This window comes from Aotus nancymaae, unplaced genomic scaffold (genome assembly GCF_030222135.1).
Source record: "Aotus nancymaae isolate 86718 unplaced genomic scaffold, 86718_ANA_hifiasm-v0.15.2.pri h1tg000059l, whole genome shotgun sequence".
NCBI lineage: Eukaryota > Metazoa > Chordata > Mammalia > Primates > Aotidae > Aotus > Aotus nancymaae.
Window position 1 is genome coordinate 1,727,617 of NW_026988473.1, and position 22,859 is coordinate 1,750,475.

Sequence of the window (22,859 nt, forward strand, 5' to 3'; positions counted from 1 at the left end):
TCATTTGGTTATCTTAGCTTCTCTAGTGAATAATCTGTAAATGGAGTGTTTTGATTAGGAAGAAGTTTTCAACTGGACACGCAGGAACTAGGTAACTGAGAAATTGATTCATGTAAACTTCTATAAATAATAGTCCAGAATGTCAACACAGAGGAAAAATTAACAGTCAGTGGCAAGGTCAGAGACACTGTGGGAGCAGCTTAAGCATGAGTCACATGTGAAGCCTTTTGAGAAGCCATTCAACTCCATTCTCTATATTGACAGCACATCTACTCAATCCACCTCTTAGGCAAGCTTTGTAAGCGTAAAGAAATTCTGTAGCTAAAGAATTATCTAAATATCCTTATATTATAAAAAAATATAATTTTCTACCTAGTAGTTCTATTTAATTCCAGTGGATAAGAATACACTGGTTCTCAAATTGAATCATATTCATCACTACTCAGGTCATTACCATTAGGGTCATTGCAACCCTTTCTATCCTTGCCTTGGAAAGAAGCTGGTTCTCCCTTTGTCCTGAGAGTGCGCAATTCTAGCAATGTGCCTCTTCCTTCACCGTGATTGTAGCCATTGGGCAGCCACTGAAGGGTCGGAGCCAAGGAAGCTTTGCAGCTCTTCTTATTTGACAGCCCCCCTGTTGCTGCTTCTGTTCTTCACAGAGTTGAAGGGGACAATTTAGAATAGTGCATTCCTGTTTTGATAGTGACAGTGTACTTTTCAGAGTGATAATATATGGTTCTTAGGATCTGTTTCTCTTCTTTGAAACCATTGTGATAGAATGTGTTCCTTAGAACTCATTAGTATTCTATTTCTATTCTATATTACTGGCCAAGTGCTGTACTTCCTTTGGGTTAATGAGTAATGGATTTTAGAAACATTTAAAATGACTATTTTAAGGAGAATCTGTGAAGGGAAAAAAACTATGTTAACTTTCCTTCCAATCTTTTATGTGGGAAACTACTAAATCAGGAGAACGTCTTCATTTGGGCCAGTGTCATGACAGATTAAGGAGAAACTCAGAGAGAAATCTGGGTCCCTGCTGTGCTAAAAGCTTTTTAACCATACAACTGCTTACCTCGAAAACAAATAGATGCCCCGTAAATTAGAAAAGAACTTCAGAGAAAAGCAGTGCAGGGAATGCAGGTGTGCTGGCAGAATCTGCAGCAGGAGCCGTGGTGTCGGCGTTCGTGCGGTCTAAAAGTGCTGTAGCTGATGGCCTGGGTTTGGGCATTCTTTCTTGAACTCTGCTGTTACCAAGGCTGCTTTTCACCTTTTTCTTTTTAACCTTACAGCTTCTAACCGAAAATCTTCAGTTGGTGTAAAAAAGAATAGCAAGAGCAGAACGTTAACGAGGCAATCTATGTCAAGAATTCCAGCTTCTTCCAACTCTACCTCATCTAAGCTAACTCATATAAATAATTCCAGGGTACCAAAGAAACTGAAAAAGCCTGCAAAGCCTTTACTTTCAAAGATAAAATTGAGAAATCATTGCAAGCGGCTGGAGCAAAAGAATGCTTCAAGAAAACTCGAAATGGGAAACTTAGTACTGAAAGAACCTAAAGTAGTTCTGTATAAAAATTTGCCCATTAAAAAAGATAAGGAGCCAGAGGGACCAGCCCAAGCTGCAGTCGCCAGTGGGTGCTTGACTAGACATGCGGCAAGAGAACACAGACAGAATCCTGTGAGAGGTGCTCATTTGCAGGGGGAGAGCTCACCCTGTACCTACATAACCCGACGGTCGGCAAGGACAAGAACAAATCTGAAGGAGGCCTCTGACATCAAGCTCGAACCAAATACGCTGGATGGCTATAAAAGCAGCGTGATGGAACCTTGTCCTGACAGCGGTGAACAGCCAGCTCCCGTGCTGCAGGAGGAAGAACTGGCTTGTGAGACTGCACAAAATGGGGAGACAAAGTGTCATAAGAGTGACACAGGCATGTCCAAAAAGAAGTCACGACAAGGAAAACTTGTGAAACAGTTTGCAAAAATAGAGGAATCTACTCCGGAGCATGATTCTCCTGGAAAAGACGACATGGTGCCAGATTTGATGGGGCCCCATTCTGACCGGGGCGAGCACAGTGGCACTGTGGGCGTGCCTGTGAGCTACACAGACTGTGCTCCTTCACCCGTCGGTTGTTCAGTTGTGACATCAGATAGCTTCAAAACAAAAGACAGCTTTAGAACTGTAAAAAGTAAAAAGAAGAGGCGAATCACAAGGTATGACGCACAGTTAATCCTAGAAAATAACTCGGGGATTCCCAAATTGACTCTTCGTAGGCGTCATGATAGCAGCAGCAAGACAAATGACCAAGAGAATGATGGAATGAATTCTTCAAAAATAAGCATCAAATTAAGTAAAGACCATGACAATGATAACAATCTCTATGTAGCAAAGCTTAATAATGGATTTAACTCAGGATCAGGCAGTAGTTCTACAAAACTGAAAATCCAGCTGAAACGAGATGAGGAAAGTAGAGGAGCTTACACGGAGGGGCTTCATGAAAATGGGGTGTGTTGCAGCGATCCTCTTTCTCTCTTGGAGTCTCGAATGGAGGTGGATGACTATAGTCAGTATGAGGAGGAGAGTACAGATGATTCCTCCTCTTCTGAGGGCGACGACGAGGACGAGGACTATGATGATGACTTTGAAGACGACTTTATTCCTCTTCCTCCAGCCAAGCGATTGAGGCTAATAGTTGGAAAAGACTCTATAGATATTGACATTTCTTCAAGGAGAAGAGAAGATCAGTCTTTAAGGCTTAATGCATAAGCTCTTGGTCTTAATTTGACCTGGTATAACTACTTTAAAGAAATAAAAAATTCCAGTCAATTATTCCTCAACTGAAAGTTTAGTGGCAGCACTTCTATTGTCTCTTCACTTATCAGCATACTATTGTAGAAAGTGTACAGCGTACTGACTCAATTCTTAAGTCTGATTTGTGCAAATTTTTATCGTACTTTTTAAATAGCCTTCTTACGTGCAATTCTGAGTTAGAGGTGAAGCCCTGTTGTAAAATAAAGGCTCAAGCAAAATTGTACAGTGATAGCAACTTTCCACAGAGGACGTTGAAAATGATGTGGCTACAACAATTTTTTTTAACTGTAAGAGCATCAGCTGGCTCTTTAATATATGACTAAACAATAACTTAAATCATAGTAGCAGCATATTAAGGGTTTCTAGTATGCTAATATCACCAGCAATGATCTTTGGCTTTTCGATTTATTTGCTAGATGTTTCCCCCCTTGGAGTTTTGTCAGTTTCACACTGTTTGCTGGCCCAGGTGTACTGTTTGTGGCCTTTGTTAATTCCGCAAACCATTGGTTGGGAGTCAGATTGGTTTCTTAAAAAAAAAAAATGCAATGACATACGTAACAGCTCACTTCTCAGTACATTACGTGTACGAGGGTAGCAGTGTGCCGGATGAGTTTCGATACAGTGTATTTATTGCTTGTCATGTAAATTAAAAACCTTGTATTTAACTCTTTTCAATCCTTTTAGATAAAATTGTTCTTTGCAAGAATGATTGGTGCTTATTTTTTCAAAAATTTGCTGTGAACAACGTGATGACAACAAGCAACATTTATCTAATGAACTACAGCTATCTTAATTTGGTTCTTCAAGTTTTCTGTTGCACTTGTAAAATGCTACAAGGAATATAAAAAAAATCTATTCACTTTAACTTATAATAGTTTATGAAATAAAAACATGAGTCACAGCTTTTGTTCTGTGGTAACCTATAAAAAAGTTTGTCTTTGAGAGTCAATGTAAAGAACTGAAAACAGTGTATATGTTGTAAATATTTGTGTGTTGTGAGAAATTTTTGTCATAAGAAATTAAAAGAACTTACCAGAAAGATTTTTAAGTTTAGAAATATTCATGCCAATAAAATAGGAAGTTATAACTATATAGTTTTAAGCACTGCATCAGTGGAAGTTCTTGGCTTATGTTAGTTTATTATGAAAATATCAAAGATTTTTTTGACTATATTATCAGTTAAACAAAAAGGAGTCAGATTTAATTTGTTTTTTGAAGCACTTTGAGAAATTAATTTTAATTAACTTAATGAGCAAATTTTTTATTACTACTTTATGTTCAATACCAGGTTCTTTTCATTTCTCTGGATTCTTTTGCAAATCATTGGACAGAGAATTTGGGAATATAAATCTGTAACAGGTGTTTGACACCAGTAGGTCTCTTTATTTCTGGGAAATGTGTACGTGTATTTTCTGATATGCAGTGTTCCTAAGTAAAGACAATTTAGGGGACTTGTACAGTGTCTATAGGAAAGTAGCCCATGTCTTGAAATATTAAAAGGAATCTGCAGGTAATGAAAAGTCCAGTGGAGAAAACCTCAACGCTTATACTGTTATTACTGATTCCTACTACTTTCCAGGTTTAGGGGATATTATGTAAATTAAGCTCCTTAAAACTATTGATTGCCCATAGGTTCCAAATAGAAATTAATAAGATTCATGACCATCTTTAAAAAGCAGATTTTTTTTCTTCTGGTTCTCTAAGGAACTACTTCTGTGGTCTTACATAGTCTCATCCGTGTTCGTTATGGTGCAGGCGAACTTCTCAGGCATCTGGAAAGCATGTGGTGAACTTCCTTCCACACTCACCGCACCCACCTTGTAGGGCAGCCACACAGCCTCTCAGGAGCACCTGCCCGAGGCATCCGGAGCACTCAGAGCACATCCAGCCCTCATGGCGTCCCCACATAAAAATGTAAACCCCATGCCACTGAGGAAGATGAAGGTGGACCCTGCGTCTGGAGGTGCTTTTCCCACTGTAGTTTGAGGTGTTTGGAAGAGGTTCAGAGACTAAATCTTAAACCTTATTTCAATACCAACAATAGCTATTTTGGGAATTTCAATCTTAAAAAGTAACACATTTCCCATTTTTCTTCATTTTTAAGCTGATTTTAGTAACTTATTTATGATGTTTGTTTTAATTTTATCATGGCCTCATCTTTAGAGGCTGACCTTCCCATGGGTCTCAGAGCAGTGACATTTGGTAACGAATCACTGCCTCTCAGGAGTCGGTATGCACAAGCACTCAGCAGCCACTGTTGATGCCTTCTAGGGAAACCTAATTTCCGTTCGTAAAGATAGGGCCTCGGAACTGTTCTGGATCTGCTGTAGAACTTCACTGTGTGGAATGGTGACATCCACACACCGTGGACCAGTTTGGAAGAGGTTGCATTCAGTAAAACTTTTAGCTCGAGCTTATGCAATGATTGGTTTAAGATTTTGGCATTGTAAGAATTAGGAGATGATCAGAGAAATATATGTAAAGTATTCAATTTTCAATCATTTTCAAATTACTGTTATGAATTGTTTTTCCTGAGTTGTAATACTTTTGAGATACAATGTATTGTACTGAAAGAATGAAAAAGGACTTTTTCAGCATTTGAGGTAAGTTCTTTAACGTTTCATTAAAAACATTTTTTACAAATATTTTGTACATGCACTTGCAGTATTGAGGTTAATCATTTTAATAAATTCGGAAATTAAAACAATTTGGCCAGTGTTCACTGTATCTGAAAAAAGATCAAAGCGGTGACTTTCTCCACAAAATTTGTGTGTGAAACAATTTGTAAAATCAAAGTTTCTAAATCTTTCAATACCTGTGAATGTTGAGTTCTCTAGGCCCTGGTCTCCTCCCGTGTCTGGTGCCACTCGTTTTTAAGAGAAGAGAAGGTAAACATCGATTCTTCTCTTAGGGAGACTAAACTACTTACCCCCGTAGTCCTTGAACTCAAAAAATGTGTGCCTTCAATATGGAGCAAGGTAACACTGAAGGCTTTTGCAACTCAAATGCATTAATAGTTCCTGATTACTCGGATTTTTTTTCCCCTCACCGTATCGGACAAAGCATACCCTGAATTGGCATAGGTCCTTTTTTCTCCCATTTGCTGCTGAAAGGAAATATGACCATACAGGAGGGAGGAAACCCGCATTTGCCCAGCTCGGCGACAGCTGAGCAGCCCTGAGCAAGCTGCTTCATCCCCACATCTCTCCCAGCACCTAGCACCATTCTGTGTCAGTCAGTGTGGACGCCTGGTCCCGTCATCAGTTTAGTTTCTGGATTCACTCTTGAGGATAATCTGTGAGAACAGTGCACACACTGGGCTAGTCAAGTATTGATTATTGACTTTTCCTAATTGATTGAAGTATCCACCCAAACTTGGGTTCCCAGTGTGGAAAAAGGTGAAATGTGGCATGCCTGTTAAGTACTTCGGAGTCATCTTCAGCATCTCAGGTTTTCTCTCTACTCTTCCAGTAGCCAGTGGCAGCTAACTTGCCTGGAGCCTCTGTGTGACTCATTTCTCAAATGACAGCTTTCTGTCACTGACCTGCAGCACCATCACGTGCTCTGCTGCAGAACCCAGTTGTACCCAGAGCAGACAACAAGCAAGTTGCCAGTTCCAGGGCACCCCCCATGACTGGCACGTGTGACCCTCGAAGGCAAGGGAACATGAGGCCTCGAGACTTCTACTCCCTCCCCACATCCTAGAGCACATGAGCATTACTTGTGTTTGCTAATGATAGAGCCCAGAGGAAAAGTGTATTTATTTATGGATGGAGACTTACTCTGTTGCCCAGGCTGGAGTGCAGTGGCACGATCTTTGCTCACAATACCTCCATCTCCCAGATTCAAGCGGTTCTCCTGCCTCAGCCTTCCAAGTAGCTGGGACTACAGGCACCTGCCACCACACCTGGTTAATTTTTGTATTTTTGGTAGAGATGGGGTTTTACCATGTTGACCAGGCTGGTCTCGAACTCCTGACCTCAATTGATCTGCCCGTCCCAGCTTCTCAAAGTGCTGGGATTATGGTTGTGAGCCACCACGCTTGGCCAAAAAGTGAATTTTGATTCTTCAGAAAGGGTACCAGTATTGGTAGGGACAGGGTGTGTGAATGGCCAAGATTGAGAAAGGGGCGTCACTACCACTGCCTCTATCTGCCACTCATTTTCTCCCAGGCCCTTAAGCTTAACAAATATTCATGGAAACTGTCATAAGGCTGCTAATCTGGAGGACAGAAGACAGACTGCAGGCCCGTGGAGATTGCTTTGGTAATGTTCTGAAAAAAAAAAATCTGTTGCCAGATCCCGTGTCCCCCTTGCCAGATTTGTAGGGTTTTCAGCTGACTTGCAGTAAACAGTGACTTAGGACTTTTGGGGGCAGCCCACCTTATTGAGTCTGCTCTGGCTGAAGGGAAGCAGAGCGTGGCTGGGCCTGCTCTAGCATACCAGAGGGCTGGAAGCAGTGTGAGCCCCTGAGCAGCTGGGGCCTAGGGAGGTGTGCTTCAGTATTTTTTTCACCTTATTTTTTGTTTTCTTTTTGTTTTTGAGACGAGGTCTCGCTCTGTCACCAGGCTGGAGTGCAGTGGTGCGATCCTGGCTCACTGCAACCTCTGCCTCCCAGGTTCAAGCAATTCTCCTGCCTCAGCCTCCCGAGTAGCTGGGACTACAGGCATGCACCACCACACCCGGCTATTTGTATTTTTTAGTAGAGATGGGATTTCACCATGTTGGTCAGGATGGTCTCGATCTCTTGACCTTGTGATCTGCCCACCTCGGCCTCCCAAAGTGCTGAGATTGCAGGCATGAGCCACCACGCCCGGCCCGCTTCAGTATTTTTCGAGCACCTAGCATGTACTTGAGGTTTGGGGCAGGAAACAAGATTTGAGTCTTCAATGTGGGGTAAAATCAAGGCCATGGGAGAGAGTGTCTTGGTCTGTTTTGTGCTGCTATCACAATATCACAGACTGGGACTGGGCAAGTTAGAGACAACAGACTTTTATTTGACTCACGGTTCTGGAGGCTGGGAAGTTCAAGATGGAGAGGCTGCTTCTGGCGAGGAAGGCCTTTGTGGTGCACCATCCCATGGTAGAAAGAGGAAGGGGGTTTTATCTTCTTTATTGGGAGCCCACTCCCTTGATAATGGCATTAATCCATTCATTCATGAGTCAGGACCCTCACGACCTAATTGCCTCTTAAAGACTCCACTTCTCAACACACTGTGGCACTGCGGACTGAGTTTCCAGCATGAACTTGGGGCCACACACAGACCACAGTAGTGAGACAGCCTAGGGAGCTGGCCAAGGACAGCCCCTGCACCGCCCTCACGGAGGCATGGGGGCTGCAAGAAAGGCTGCTCCCCAGCCATTGGTCCTTGACCTCAGAGAGCTGAGCTTAGGGCAGCGCTGCAAGGAAGAGCCAGATGGGTTGAGAGGGTGAGACGAAGTTTTTCTGTGAAGGAGGAACCAGTGAGGATGACCACTGGGAGGGGAGGAGGTTCATTTCGTTAATATGAGATGCAAGTGTAACGTTGGAGGCAGGAAGCTCGCACAGGGGAACGAGCGTTCTGAGAAAGAAAGTGAAGGAGTTACTCAGAGTGGGTCTCGTGGGGCATCTTCAGGAGCAGATCTGTCTTCCTTCCAGGAGGAAAAGAAGATTTTGAATGTGGTGAGGGAGCCCCTCCAGCAGGAGGCTTTCTCTCTTGTCTGGAAAGTAGGAGGCGTCTGAGAGTGAAGACAGGAGGGCCCAGAGGTTTGAGGAGTAAGAGAGGTTTGAAATTGAGAACGGGAAAGCAAGCTGACTATAGAAACCTAGTACCATTTGTGAAAGAAGTATCTGGCCAGGCACGGTGGCTCACGCCTGTAATCCCAGCACTTTTGGAGGCCAAGACGGGCAGATCACCTGAGGTCAAGAGTTCAAGGCCAGCCTGGCCAACATGGTAAAACCCCATCTCTACTAAAAATACAAAAATTACCCAGGCGTGGTGGTGGGTGCCTATAATCCTAGCTACTTGGGAGGCTGAGGCAAGAGAGTCGCTTGAACCCAAAGGCAGAGGTTGCAGTGAGCCAAGATTGCACCACTGCACTCCAGCCTGGGTGACAGAGGGAGACTCTGTCTCAAAAAAAAAAAGAAATCTACCATCACTTTCAAGGTACCAGGTGGTGTCCTGAGCCCAGGCTGGTGGCAAGCACTTCTCTGCACAGGTGTGAGCCTCTCAGGCACATGTGGGCCTCTATCCAGGTGGGGACCGCAGAAGACAGCAGGGCTGGGGGCCATGGGATTCAGGTTGGCAGGAGAAGGGGTTAGCTGAGAAGCCGTTTCTGCCTGCAGGTTAGCGGGGAGAAGGCGAGTCTGCGCGCTGAGTGGGCCACTAGACGAGAAAGCGGAGGTGTGCAAGCCCTGGAGGCTCTCTGTGGGCGGGGGACTGCAAACGCTGGAGCAGCAAGCAAGTGTGGGGGGCAGGCGGAGGGTAGGTGCTCACAGAAAAGGCGAGGGGCCACACTGTCCTGTGAGGACAAGGTCCTCCACAGGCCCTGGCAGTGGAGTGGTCACAGTTCTGAGAAATCACGGCACTGGTCACTCAACATGATGGCAGACAACCCTGACGGTGGGCCTCCAGGACACTTCCAGTGAGTGCAGGGCTCTGGGGCCCAGAGCCCCAGGAACAAAGCAACACACCCCTGGGGTGGCTGCTACACCCCAGATAGGCAGCCAGACAGAAACGGCCTGTGGTGAAACAAACGGGGCATACCCCACTCGGGCTGGTGGTGCGCCGGGGCAAATATGTCCTTAATGAACAAGAGAATAGGCCTGCCTGAGATCGTGCTGCTGGTGGCAAGTGACAGAGCTGGACATTCACCCCAGGCTCCAAGGCCCCAGCTTGGTTTCGGTTTTTGTTTTTGTTTTTTGAGGCAGAGTTTCACTCTGTCACCTGGGCTGCAGTACAGTGGCGTGATCATGACTCTCTGCAGCCTTTACCTCCTAGGACTGAGCAATCCTCCTGCCTCAGCCTCCTGATGAGTAGCTGGAACTACAGGTGCGCGCCACTGTGCCCAGCTAATTTTTTAACTTTTTGTAGAGACAGGGTTCTCCCTATAATGCCCAGGCTGGTCTCAAACATCTACAGAGCACAGATAAGGACCTCAGAGCTGCTGTGCTCCAGAGAGCCTCCAACCCCAGCTGTGCAGCCCTACCTTTGCCAGGGTGATTCTGGAAGTCTCTATCTCCTCCAAATTCCTGTGGGTCTATTTGGGAGGCTGAGGCTGGAGGATCGCTTGAGCCCAGGAGTCCAGCCTGGGCAACATAGCAAGACTGATCCATCTCTTTAAAAGAAAAAAAGTCCAGGTGCGGTGACTCATGCCTGTAATCCCAACATTTTGGGAGGCTGAGGCAGGCCAATCACATGAGGCCACGAATTCAAAACCAGTCTGTCCAACATGGTGAAGTACAAAAAATACAAAATAATTAGCTGGGCATGGTGGCAGTCACCTGTAATCCCAGCTACTCTGGAGGCTGAGGCAGTAGAATAGCTTGAACTCAGGAGGTGGAAGTTGCAGTGAGCTGAGATGGTGCCACTGCACTCCAGCCTGAGCAACAGAGCAAGACTCTGTCTCGAAAAAGAAAAAAAAGGGCTGGGAGCAGTGGCTCACACCTGTAATCCCAGCACTTTAGGAGGCTGAGGCTGATGGATCACTTGAGGTCAGGAGTTCAAGACCAGCCTGGCGAACATGGTGAAAGGCTGCCTACTAAAAATACAAAAATTAGCCAGGTGTGGTGGCACACACCTGAAATTCCAGCTACTCGGGAGGCTGAGGCAGGAGAATCACTTGAACCTGGGAGGCAGAAGCTGCAGTGAACTGAGATCACACCATTGCACTCCAGCCTGGGTGACAAAGCGAGACTCTGTCCCCTCCACACAAAAAAAGAATCCCTGTGGGCTACAAATAGGAATCATTGCTTTCTACCCACTTTCCATGCAGTTATGTGGGGCCAGGAGAAGTTTGTTTAAAGATTGTGGCCCAGATAAGTGGGGTGACCCACCCCCATTGTCAAATATGCTTAGGGAGCTTGAAAAGTGGGAGGGGAGCCCAAAGCTCCATCCCCTGGGAAGCCACAGGTGTTTGCCAGGCCCTCAAGCCCTCCATGGGGGCGGGCCTCTTGTTATCTGCAAGGGTGAGTCAAACACGAGTGTGCCTGCAGGCAGCAAAAGAAGTCCACGGTTTCCTCCAGCCAGGCAGACTGCTGCACTTGACGATTTGTGTTTCTTCGTTTAGTTTTGTTTTTCTTTTTTGAGACAAGATCTCGCTTTGTTGCCCAAGATTGGAGTGTAATGGCAAAATCTCGGCTCACCGCAATCTCAGCCTCCTGGGTTCAGGCGATCCTCCCACCTCAGTCTCCTGAGTAGCTGGGACCACAGGCACAGACCACCACACCCAGCTAATTTTCTGTATTTTTAGTAGAGATGGGGGTCTCACTATGTTCCCCAGGCTGGTCTTGATCTCCTGACCTCAAATGATCCACCTACCTCAGCCTCTCAAAGTGCCAGGATTACAGGTGTGAGCCAGCATACCCAGCCTCGACTTGGCGATTTTAATAGTGACTTGACACAGATGTCATCCAGGGGCAAAGGAGTAACTGTATTTGATCAGGAGACGGTTTCTTGTGTTATCCTCTAAATTATTACTGTGGTTCCCCTCAGGACAAGTGTTTTCTCTCATGGGGCAGATGCTGGAAGCTATAATTACACGAATGGGAAGCAGGGTTCTATTTACAGAAAGGCGATTTACATCGCAGAAGCGCTTCTGCAAAGCAAGCTGCAGTTTTCCCACTCTCCATGTGCGTGGTTATGCCCTGAGCAGCGGGCCGGGGTCGGGTAATTTTGATTTCTTCACACCAGCCTCACTGGGGATGGCAAGTGGGCACTGACTGGGAGTGACTAGGAGCTGCAGACAGGAGTCTCAGACTTAGGTGTTCTCCAGAGTGACTCTTCTCGTTTTCTCTTTCTTTTTTTGAGATGGAGTCTCACTCTGTCGCCCAGGCTGGAGTGCCATGGCGCCATCTCAACTCACTGCAACCTCCGCCTCCCAGGTTCAAGCGATTCTAGTGCCTCAGCTTCCTGAGTAGCTGGAATTACAGTGCCTGCCATTACACTGGGTTAATTTTTTTATTTTTAGTAGAGACGGGGTTTCACCATGTTGGCCAGACTGATCTCGACCTCCTGATCTCAAGTGATCCACCCACCTCAGCCTCTCAAAGTGCTGGGATTACAGGTGTGAGCCACCATGCCCACCCCAGAGTGACCCTTCTGTACACAAAACTCTAATTTCCTCCTCTTGCCAGTCAAACCATATTTTTCTTCTGGGGTAAGCAGCAAGCTGGGGCGGCTGAGCTAGGTGTGATGGCACATCCCGTAATCCAAGTGAACCAGAGCTGGCCCAGGCACCTGCTCAGCCTCACTTGTTCCCAGACCTCGGGTCTAACTTGTAAAACAGAGGGAATAAAAGCACTCTGGGTTTGTTGAAGATTCAGCAGGAGAGTGCCCACGGTGCCCTTCACGTGGGCCTGGCACCCGAGTCAGTTCGTACCCGTGTCCTGCCTCAGCTGTCTGTGAGTGCACCCTGGACATCTAGTGCGCCCTGCTCTGCCTCTCGTCAGCTGACGCCTGCTCAAACATCTTGATCACAACCTTCTCCAGCCCAGCTTCAAAACGCAGACGATCCCGGATGCCGGATCTATTTCCGCCTGGTTGATGCCTCTCTGTCAGCTGTGCCACCTCTGCTTACCTGAAGTCTCTGCTCCCCACCCCCCGGCCTCTCCTGCTTCTAAGGGAGTCTCTCTGGATTCATCTGCTCCCTTGACAGCCTTCCCTATTTGAGTGCCGAATAGGGGCGGGGCACTCAAAAGGCACAGGGGACACGGGTGATTTAAACCCACTCCTTTCCCTCCAGGGAAACACACACAAATATCAGGAAAATATGCTACATGCCAGGATGTGTGTTTGGGAGAAGCATGGCAGGAGGAGCAAGGAGAGTGTCCCTGTTTCTGCTGGGGAACCAAGCAAGGCAGGCTTCATGGAGGAGGTAAAATTAAGAAGGGTCCTGAGCCGGGCACGGTGGTTCACGCCTGTAACCCCAGCACTTTGGGAGGCTGAGGCGGGTGGATCACGAGGTCAAGAGATCGAGACCATCCTGGTCAACATGGTGAAACCCCATCTCTACTAAAAATACAAAAAATTAGCTGGGCACAGTGGTGCGTGCCTGTAATCCCAGCTACTCAGGAGGCTGAGGCAGGAGAATTGCCTGAACCCAGGAGGCGGAGGTTGCGGTGAGCCGAGATCGCGCCATTGCACTCCAGCCTGGGTAACAAGAGCGAAACTCCGTCTCAAAAAAAAAAAAAAAAAAAGAAGGGTCCTGAGAGATGAATAAGCCCAAGGGCAGAGACAGTGGACACCTTTAAAGTCCTGGAGACATGGAAGGACAGGGTGTCTCATGGAAAGGATGGTGAGAAGTTCAGCGTGGCCAATCCAGAAAGTTTAAAAGGGGATGATCGGTGGGGCCCAGCCTGTGCCCTGAGGAGCCTGGGTGGAGTGCATTGGCCTTAGGAGAGAGGGGGGCATCCGCCTGTAGGTGAGAACCCTGATCGGGCACCCAAGGGGCAGATTCTGTCTTCACCACTTCCTGATTTTGGAGCTTTTCTTATCTGAGCCTTAGTTTCTGCTCTGTCAAATGGAGATGGTAACAGTATCCAGCTCACTGAGGATGAAATAAAACAGCAAAAGATGCATGGGCTCTATGTCGGGCACGAGGTAAGTGTTCAGTAACTGTTAGCAGCTTTTGTTATTTCCTGGAATCTAATTGCAAAGCCTGTTTGTTTTTTTGAGATGGAGTCTCGTTCTGTCACCAGGCTGGAGTGCAGTGGCGCGATCTCGGCTCACTGTAACCTCTGCCTCAAGTGATCCTCCTGCCTCAGCCTCCTGGGTAGCTGGAACTGCAGGTGCATGCCACCACACCCAGCTAATTTTTTGTATTTTTAGTAGAGATAGGGTTTCACCATGTTGGCCAGGATGATCTCAATTTCTTGACCTTGTGATCCACCCACCTCAGCCTCCCAAAGTGCCGGGATTACAGGTGTGAGCCACTGTGCCTGGCCGAGCCTGTACTTTTTTTTTTTTTTAGATGGAGTCCCACTCTGTCACCCAGGCTGGAGTGCAGTGGCTCGATCTTGCGTAACTGCAACCTCTGCCACCCTGGTTCAAGCAATTCTCCTGCCTCAGCCTCCCGAGTAGCTGGGATTACAGGCTTCTGCCACCGTGCCCGGCTAATTTTTGTATTTTTAGTAGAGATGGGGTTTCACCATTTTGGACAGGCTGGTCTTGAACTCCTGACCTTGTGATCCACCCACCTCAGCCTCCCAAAGTGCTGGGGTTACAGGCGTGAGCCACCGCATCCGGCCAAGCCTGTACTTCTCTACTGGCTTCAACTAATCAGCCCCAGCCCAGCCCTCCAACTTCCTCCTGGCCCCCAGCCCCAGCTGTGGCCCAGCCATTCCAGGGCTGGCTATCTTCCCAGAACAGAGAGATTCAGGCCTCTCACTGTACAGAGAGGCAGGGCCAGTAATGTACCTGGGGTCACACAGTGAGCAGGGGCAGGGGTAGCCAGGGCTTGAACCCAGGCAGTAGCTGCCCTTCCCTGACTGTCGGCTGTGGTAGGCAGTGCCCAGAAGGGCTGTTCTGGCCTCTGAGTCAGCAGCAGCCCAGCCAGCAAGGAGGTGGCCGCTGTTGACACATGATAACACGTGTTTGTTTAGCTGGAGTCACTCACCAAAGCGGTGTTTAACTCCCTGCAGCAGGGAGCTGAGTTTGAGGCCAGTGTCTTTCTACCCTTCCTCTCTGACACCCACAGAGGCTGCTCTGGCCTTAGAGAACGCCTGGCCGGAAACTCACAGCTGTGCGTCTCCTGGATGTTTGGGAACACGGAACTCCAACAGGGCTCCACGTCACTGCTCTTGGGAGGAGTAGCCTGAGGCTCCAAGTGGGACAGCAGTCCCCAGCGTCCCCAGCCTACCAGCTTTACCACATGGGCTGCTCCAGGCTGGGGACCCCAGGGAGGCCCTGAGGAGTGGGGGTGCTGCTGGTCGGTGGTCTCGGCGTTCCCCTGGGTCATGAAGGTCTTTGCATTTGCCTCTCCCTCTGCCTGGGACCCCCTCTCTGCCCCACCCGCTCAGGTCTCTGTAGATGTCACCGCCCAAATCTTCCCTCATCCCTCACTGCCATCCCCGGGCTTCCCTCCACTTAGCCCTGAGCCACACGGGGTCCTTGGGTCCTGGCCAATGTCAGGCTGATGGGGAAGGGGCTTCTTCTCTGGGAAGCAGCCCCCAGAGACTCCAGTGTCTCATTCCCATGACGCGGCAGGATTCAGGTCATCCTGAAGTCAAAGCCTTGGGCTGCCAGCTGCTGTCAGAACCCCTGGGCCAGCCCAGTCTCCTCCCCCTACAGAAGCATGGAGCCCAGGAGGCCATGTTGGGCAAATAAACTGTGCCCAGATAGTGCCCAAAGACCAACTCCAACTCATCACACCCACAGGTCCTGGCAGAGAAGGAGTCAGAAGCTGGGGGCAGAGCTTGCTCTGGGTTGGGCAAATGACGTGGCCTGAGGTCTGAGCAGCCTCTGGCTTCACCCTGCTGCTACCATAGCCTGTGTACCAGGAGAGCTCAGGGGACTGGCAAGGAATGAACTGTCCTCCGACTGGCCCTCCGCCTACCTCCGGGCACAGAATCCACCCTGGGTTCCCATGCAGCCCTGAGGGCTGGGCCCTGAGAGCACAGAGCTCAAAAACCCCAGCCTGTTGAGGCGGGCAGATCACCTGAGGTCAGGGGTTCGAGGCCAGCCTGCCAAACCTGGCAAAACCCTGTCTCTAGGCCGGGCGCGGTGGCTCAAGCCTGTAATCCCAGCACTTTGGGAGGCTGAGGCAGGCGGATCATCTGAGGTTGGGAGTTCGAAATCAGCCTGAGCAACATGGAGAAACCTTGACTCTACTAAAAATACAAAATTAGCCAGGTGTGATGCATGTCTGTAATCCCAGCTACTCAGAAGGCTGAGGCAGGAGAATTGCTCACTTGAACCTGGCGGGTAGAGGTTGCGGTGAGCCGAGATCGCGCCATTGCACTCCAGCCTGGACAACAAGAGCAAAACTCCGTCTCAAAAAAAAAAAATTACAAGAAATTAGCTGGGCATGGTGGCGGGTACCTATAATCCCAGCTACTCGGGAGGCTGAGGCAGGAGAATCACTTGAACCCGGGAGGTGGAGGTTGCAGTGAGTGGAAATTAGGCCACTGCATTCCTGGGTAACAGAGCAAGACTCCATCTAAAAGAAAAAAAAAACCCAGCCTCATCCAGCTTCAAGGAGCCAGCCTCCCCCATTGCCTCTGTATAGCCAAGAAATACAGAGAGGGAAACTGAGGCCCAGTGACGGCCAAGTGCTTGTGCCAGTCAGAGGCAGAGCTGGCATGAGACCCTGTCTCTCCTCCAGGAGAGAAGAAGGGAAAGTGTGCTCTGGTCGGCGGGTCGCGCTGCAGGCTCAAAAGAAGGAATGAGAGAGAGACGTGCAGGCTGCCCAGTGATGGACCCAGTGGGGAGATGGACCTGGCATGGCCACAGTATGAAGCTGCCCTTCCACCCCCAGTGCTCCGTGCCCAGTGGGGCAGCCAGGTTAGCATGTGACCCCTTGCCTGGCAGACACGCAGAACGGGGCAGTCCTGGAGACGAGCCAGGTGTGTCCCATACCCCCAAGCCAGGCAGCATTCCAGGCACTGGGTCACAGACCTGAGGTTCCAGCCATTTGTTCAGGTAAACAGCCTGCAGCAAGGGAGACAGCGTGTCACTGACCACATGGCTTCCAAAGGCTGTGGTGTCAGTCGAGTTCAGAGGGGCCCTGTTGAGAGAGGCTGACCTTGGACTCTGGCCTCCAGAATCTGCAAAGGACTGGCCCTCTTTCCCTCCTCCAGCTTCAGCCACCACAGACCAAGGCACTAGACAGCCATATTACCCTGGGTGGACTGATGATGTTTTTAAAAGACGATAAAGAGGAGGTTTTGGTGGAGTCGTGGAATTCAGAGTCTGGGATCGTGCAGACCTGGGTTTGAGCGTAGTCAGCCACCCACTGGCTGCTGAGACGTTTGTCTTTCTGAGCCTCTGTTTCTTCATCTGTGCAATGAGCACTCGTGAGGCTTGGCAAAGCTGAAATGGGGAGATTCATCACGTGTGCCCAGCATAGTGCCTGGCCTTGGCTCAGCTCTCCGTGAGGCCCTGATCTTGGCTGTTAGGGAGGTTCCTGAGACAGAGGCTGGTCAGGCACTTGCTGTCGGGAGAAGGGGAGGACACATTATTCCCCATTCTCCAAGAGAACATTCCGTCCTCCACTCTTTCTTAGACTCTGAGCTCCAGCATGCAGCCTGCCGCCTTCCCAGAGTCCATCCAGCCCCTGCTGCCAAGGTGAGGAAGAAAGAACGGCCGCCATCAGCAGGCTGGGGACACTGGGGCCTGTGTCCCCCTGTCACGGTCATTCACTGCTTCTGACTCCTGGAGTCCATTACCCCCTCTTTGGAAAGTTCACTTCCCCATTCCCAGTTCATGGGGCTCAGGGTGGACAGGCCTCTGCCGACCCCAGCCTACTCCAGGGCTGGCCTAGGAGAGGGCGCACACTCTGGGCACTGTGACTGGTCAAGGATGAACATGTCACCAAGCCTGGCCAATGAGATGCAGCCTGGGGACTTCAGCTGGGACCCTGAGACAAGGTGACCTCTCTCTCCACTCAGGTGGCCTCATGGGCAGGGTGTGATCCTGAAGCTGCAGGCGGCTATCTTGTGGTCACAGGGGAGAGGCGGCCAGGGAGGAAGCTGGTCCACCAGACTGGCGTCTGCAAGCCCCGGTGCCTTGATCTGCAGCCCAGATCAAACCTCCAGGCCTCTGCCCTTGTGCAGCCTGAGTCCAACCTGGGCAAGGGGACTCGGAGGCTTGAGCTCAGGCCCCAGGCCCGCCCCAGCACTGGTCTGCTGCATGACCTAGGGCCAAGCACTGCCCTGTTCTGAGCTTCTGTCAACAGCAGGCCCTGTCCCTGCCCTGTGGAGTGCATAGGGCTGAAAAGGTCCAGGCAAGGTGGACACCTGAGGGCCACGGCAGCTCCTACCCTACACAGCAACGGCCCCAGGAGAGGGAGGGGAGGCAGGCCAGCCTCCCACGGGGCACCGACCCACAGCCAGGGAGAAACAGATGGGCGGAAGCTTCACACTCCTGGGTTTGAATTGGCACCCCATCACCTCCCGGCTGTGTGACTTGGGGCTAATGATATTTGAGGCTCGCTTTCCTCATCTGCTACCTGGGAATGGAAAGAGTGCCTCGTCAGCCATGACCGCAGGCACTGGGCTTGTGTCGCCCCCATTATCGGCCTGGTTTCTCTCCACATCCCCGTGAGAGATGCCACCACTGCCTGTTCCAAATGAGGAAACAGGAAAAGGAGACTCAGGCACATGAAGTGACCAAAAAACCACAAACCCCTAGAACTGGCAGAGCCAGGCTCACAGCCCCAGGCTCGCAGCCCCAGCTTTCCTGTTCTAAAGCTAGTCCTGCCTCAGCCTCCTGGGGCCTGGTACTGGTGAGTGCTTGGCAAATGCTGGCTGCTCTGCTAGTAGGACATTTCTGGTTAGGAGCCCCTGGCTGCTTGTCTAGCTGCCCCAAACCTGGTGCCCCTTCTGTGATGTGGAATTCCTCACTGAGGGGGTCTTGTTGAGCGTGGAGACCAGAGCCTTGTCCCTCCATGTCCAGCTTCTAGACTCAGGCCCAGCTTCTCTCCCTTAACAACTCTGTCTCATCAAGGCTCAGTTGGGAAAATGGCATTTCAAGCAGGGAAGGTGTTGGAAATCAACGTTGAGTGCCACAAAGAAAAATCAGCACTGAGACAAAGGATCTTTCAGCAATGCAATTTTTACTTCCTGGACTGCAGGAAGGGTACCCTCACTAGCCATCTTGCCATGAGAGTACAGCGAACAAAGGAAAACACAAATTCATCCCTCATGCATTTGGGGTCGTCCTTACTGCTGTGTCTGGTCTCCATTGGCTGGAGCCAGACCTCACAATCTAAACTAAAACCTGATTGGCTGATAACTTAAAACTTTTCTAAACAGGTAAAAGCAATGGAGAGCTGGGACATGCCCATGAGCTCGTCCAGCACAGATATCTTGGTTAAAATACAAGGACATAGAATGTACTACGTGCCTGTAGGCATGGCATGTCTAACAGCTACATAGGATAGGGCTTCACAAAGTTCTTAGCATACTTATTCTTTAACAAGAAAGGAAACTTTAAAAAGGAACTTTTCTATTTCCCACAGAAGGACTGACACGGGGAATTTGAGGCTTTTGCACAGCCATCCAAAGAGCTGAGGGGCAGCCATGCCTGGTCAAGAAATTAGGACTTGTAGCTGGGTGTGGTGGTGCATGCCTGTGGTCCCAACTACTCAGGAGGCTGAGGCAGGAGGACGGCTTGAGCCTGGGAGGTCAAGGCTGCAATGAGCCATGATTGCACCACTGCACTCCACCCTGGGTGACAGAGCGAGACCCTGCCTTAAGAAAAAGAAATCTGGGCTCAGTGACTCATGCCCGAAATCCCAGCACTTTGGGAGGCCAAGGCAGGTGGATCTTGAGGTCAAGAAATCGAGACCATCCTGGCTAACACGGTGAAACCCCATCTCTACTAAAAATGCAAAAATTAGCTGGGCATGGTGGCACGCGCCTGTAGTCCCAGCTGAGGAAGGAGAATTGCTTGAACCCATGAAGCAGAGGTTGCAAATTGCGCCATTGCACTCCAGCCTGGCAACAGAGCGAGACTCTGCCTCAAAAAAAGAAAAATAAAAAAAGAAACCAGGACTGGAGGAATTGTAGGATTGTGCACTACTGGAGGGGCGGTAAGCCCCAGGAGACCCCCAGAAGTCACGGGCAAAGTGTCACATCTGGCAAAACCCACCCCTGCCTGCCTCTGTGCCTCCCCACAGACTTCCAGGTGTCAGGCAAATGCCTATGACTGACAGGCTCTAACCCAAAAGTCTGCTGCAGGGGCTTTGAGGACACGTGGCTCTCAGGCTTCCAGCCCCTGCAGCCCCCGGCAGCCACAGAGCAGGGAGAATGGTGCTGAGTGTCCAAGGCCCTCGGCCCTAAGAGGACTGCCAAGCGGTCTGCACTGACCTGGCACACAGGGGCCCCCAATTCAGCGCCGCCTCCTGCTCGTCATGTGTGTGGTCCTGGGCAGGTTGCCAGACTTCTGTGCCTGCCTGCTTGTCTGCAAAATCATGATAATGATAACCCCACCCCACAGGGCTAACATGAGGATTCTTTGTGGTAATCCGTGTGGAAAGCTTGGCCCAGGGGCCAGGCACCCAGTGAGTGCTCAATAAACGCTGGCTGCTGCTCTCCCAGGAGGACTTTCTTCGGGTAGGAGCCCCTGGCTGCTTGTCTAGCTGCCCGGCCTCTGGTGCCCCTTCTGCAACGAGGAATTCCCCACTGAGAGGGTCTTGTTGAGCATGGGGGCCAGAGGCTTGTCCCTCCATTCCCCAGCCTCTAGAGCTCAGGCCTATAGATCCCTCCACAAAGAACCAGGGCCCATTGGGACCTCTTCCCAGTGGCTATGGCTGCAGCTTCCTACAGTGGCACTGTCCCTGATGGTGACATCCACAGTGTCAGCAGTGGTTACAGTCTATTCCTGGGGTAACCAGGCTGTGGGGCAGCTTCCTGCCTCCTGGAGCTTCTCCTCCTTTCCAAACCAGGTTTCCTAGCCTTCCCAGGGGTCTGAGAAGAACCTTCCAAGAAATTCTTTTGCTTTTTTTAATTGAGATGGAGTCTTGCTCTGTCACCAGGCTGGACTGCGGTGGCACGATCTCGACTCACTACAACCTCCACCTCCCGGGTTCAAGTGATTCTCCTGACTCAGCCTGGAATTACAGGTGCCCACTACAATGCCCTGCTAATATTTTTGTATTTTTACTAGAGACAGTGTTTCACCATCTTGGCCAGGCTGGTCTCAAACTCCTGACCTCGTGATCTGGCTGCCTTGGCCTCCCAAAGTGCTGGGATTACAGGCGTGAGCCACTGCACTCCCGTGCTTCCGTGCCTTTTTTTTTTTTTTTTTTTTTTTTAGCGGGAGTTTCGTTCTTGTTGCCCAGGCTGGAGTGCAGTGGCTCAATCTTGGTTTACCGCAACCTCCATCTCCCGGGTTCAGGTGATTCTCCTACTTCAGCCTCCTGAGTAGCTGGGATTACAGGCATGTGCCACCATGCCCAGCCAATTTTTTATTTTTATTTTTTGAGACGGAGTCTCGGTCTGTTGCCAGGCTGGAGTGCAGTGGCGCGATTTCAGCTCACCGCAACCTCTGCCTCCCGGGTTCAGTTGATTCTCCTGCCTCAGCCTCCTGAGTAGCAGGGACTACAAGCACACACCACCACACCTGACTAATTTTCGTATTTTTAGTAGAGATGGGTTTCACCATGTTGGCCAGGATGGTCTCAGTCTCTTTACCTCATGATCTGCCCACCTCGTCCTCCTAAAGTTCTGGGATTACAGGCGTGAGCCACTGTACCCAGCCAATTTTGTATGTTTAGTAGAAATGAGGTTTCTCCATGTTGGTCAGGCTGGTCTCAAACTCCCAACCAACCTCAGGTGATTCGCCCGCCTTGGCCTCCCAAAGACGGAATCTCGCTCTGTTGCCCAGGCTGGAGTGCAGGTGCAATCTAGGCTCACTGCAACATTTGCCTCCCAGGTTCAAGCGATTTTCCTGCCTCGGCCTCCCAAATAGCTGGGACTACAGGCATGTGCCACCACACTCACTTCATTTTTGTAATTTTAGTAGAGACAGGGTTTCACCATGTTGGCCAGGCTGGTCTCAAACTCCTGACCTCAAGCTATCTGCCCGCCTTGGCCTCCCAAAGTGCTGGGATTACAGGTGTGAGCAACTGTGCCTGGCCTGAAGGTGGTATATTCAGAGAACATTTGCAATGACTTTGGGGGATGGGTGCAGTAGCTTATGCCTGACGTCCCAGCTACTTGGGAAGCTGAGGTGGGAATATCACTTGAGCCCAGGAGGTTGAGGCTGCAGTGAGCTATGATTGCACCATTTCACTCTAGCCTGGGCGACAGAGCAAGACCTTGTGTCTGAAAAATAAAAATTACTCAGGAGCCAGGGGCAACGCTCATGCTAAATGTTTCAGTTGAAATGTAACTGACACGTAATAAAGTCCACAAACCTTCAGGTACAAGTCAATTTTTTCCTATGGTGGTAAAACACATATGACATAAAATTTAACATCTTAACTATTTTGTGTACAGCTCAGTGGTGTTAAATATATTCACAACACAACTCAATTTTTTTTTTTTGAGATGGAGTTTCACTCTTGTTGCTCAGGCTGGAGTGCAGTGGCACAATCATAGCTCACTGCAACCTTTACCTCCCAGGTTCAAGTGATTCTCCTGTCTCAGCCTCCTGAGGTATTAGCGCTGTATATAGTAGCTGGTATTAGCACCTGCCATCATTTCCAGCTAATTTTTGTACTTTTTTTTTTTTTTTTTTTTTTTTGAGACGGAGTTTCGCTCTTGATACCCAGGCTGGAGCGCAATGGCGCGATCTCGGCTCACCGCAACCTCCGCCTCCTGGGTTCAGGCAATTCTCCTGCCTCAGCCTCCTGAGTAGCTGGGATTACAGGCACGCGCCACCATGCCCAGCTAATTTTTTGTATTAGTAGAGACGGGGTTTCACCATGTTGACCAAGATGGTCTCGATCTCTTGACCTCGTGATCCACCTGCCTCGGCCTCCCAAAGTGCTGGGATTACAGGCTTGAGCCACCGCGCCCGGCCAATTTTTGTACTTCTAGTATTGTTTCACCACATGGGCCAGGCTGGTCTTGAACTCCTGACCTAAAGTAATCCACCTGCCTCAGATTCCAAAAGTGTTGAGATTACAGGCATGAGCCATCTTGCCCAGCTCCAAGTATCTTTACTATTATTTCTTTTTACT

General features: G+C 49.5%; 1 protein-coding gene across 4 annotated transcripts in view; it reads left to right on the forward strand.

The window, feature by feature from the left end:
- KMT5B (lysine methyltransferase 5B) overlaps positions 1-5,522 on the forward strand; it is a 58,062-nt gene extending 52,540 nt beyond the window's left edge. For all 4 annotated transcript variants that reach the window (XM_021669704.2, XM_021669706.2, XM_021669705.2 and 1 more), the window contains one exon: positions 1,293-5,522. In XM_021669704.2, the coding sequence (XP_021525379.1) occupies positions 1,293-2,770 (1,478 nt within the window). In that variant the 3' untranslated portion in view covers positions 2,771-5,522. The remainder of the gene's footprint in view (positions 1-1,292) is intronic.
- The last annotated feature ends 17,337 nt before the right edge of the window (positions 5,523-22,859 follow it).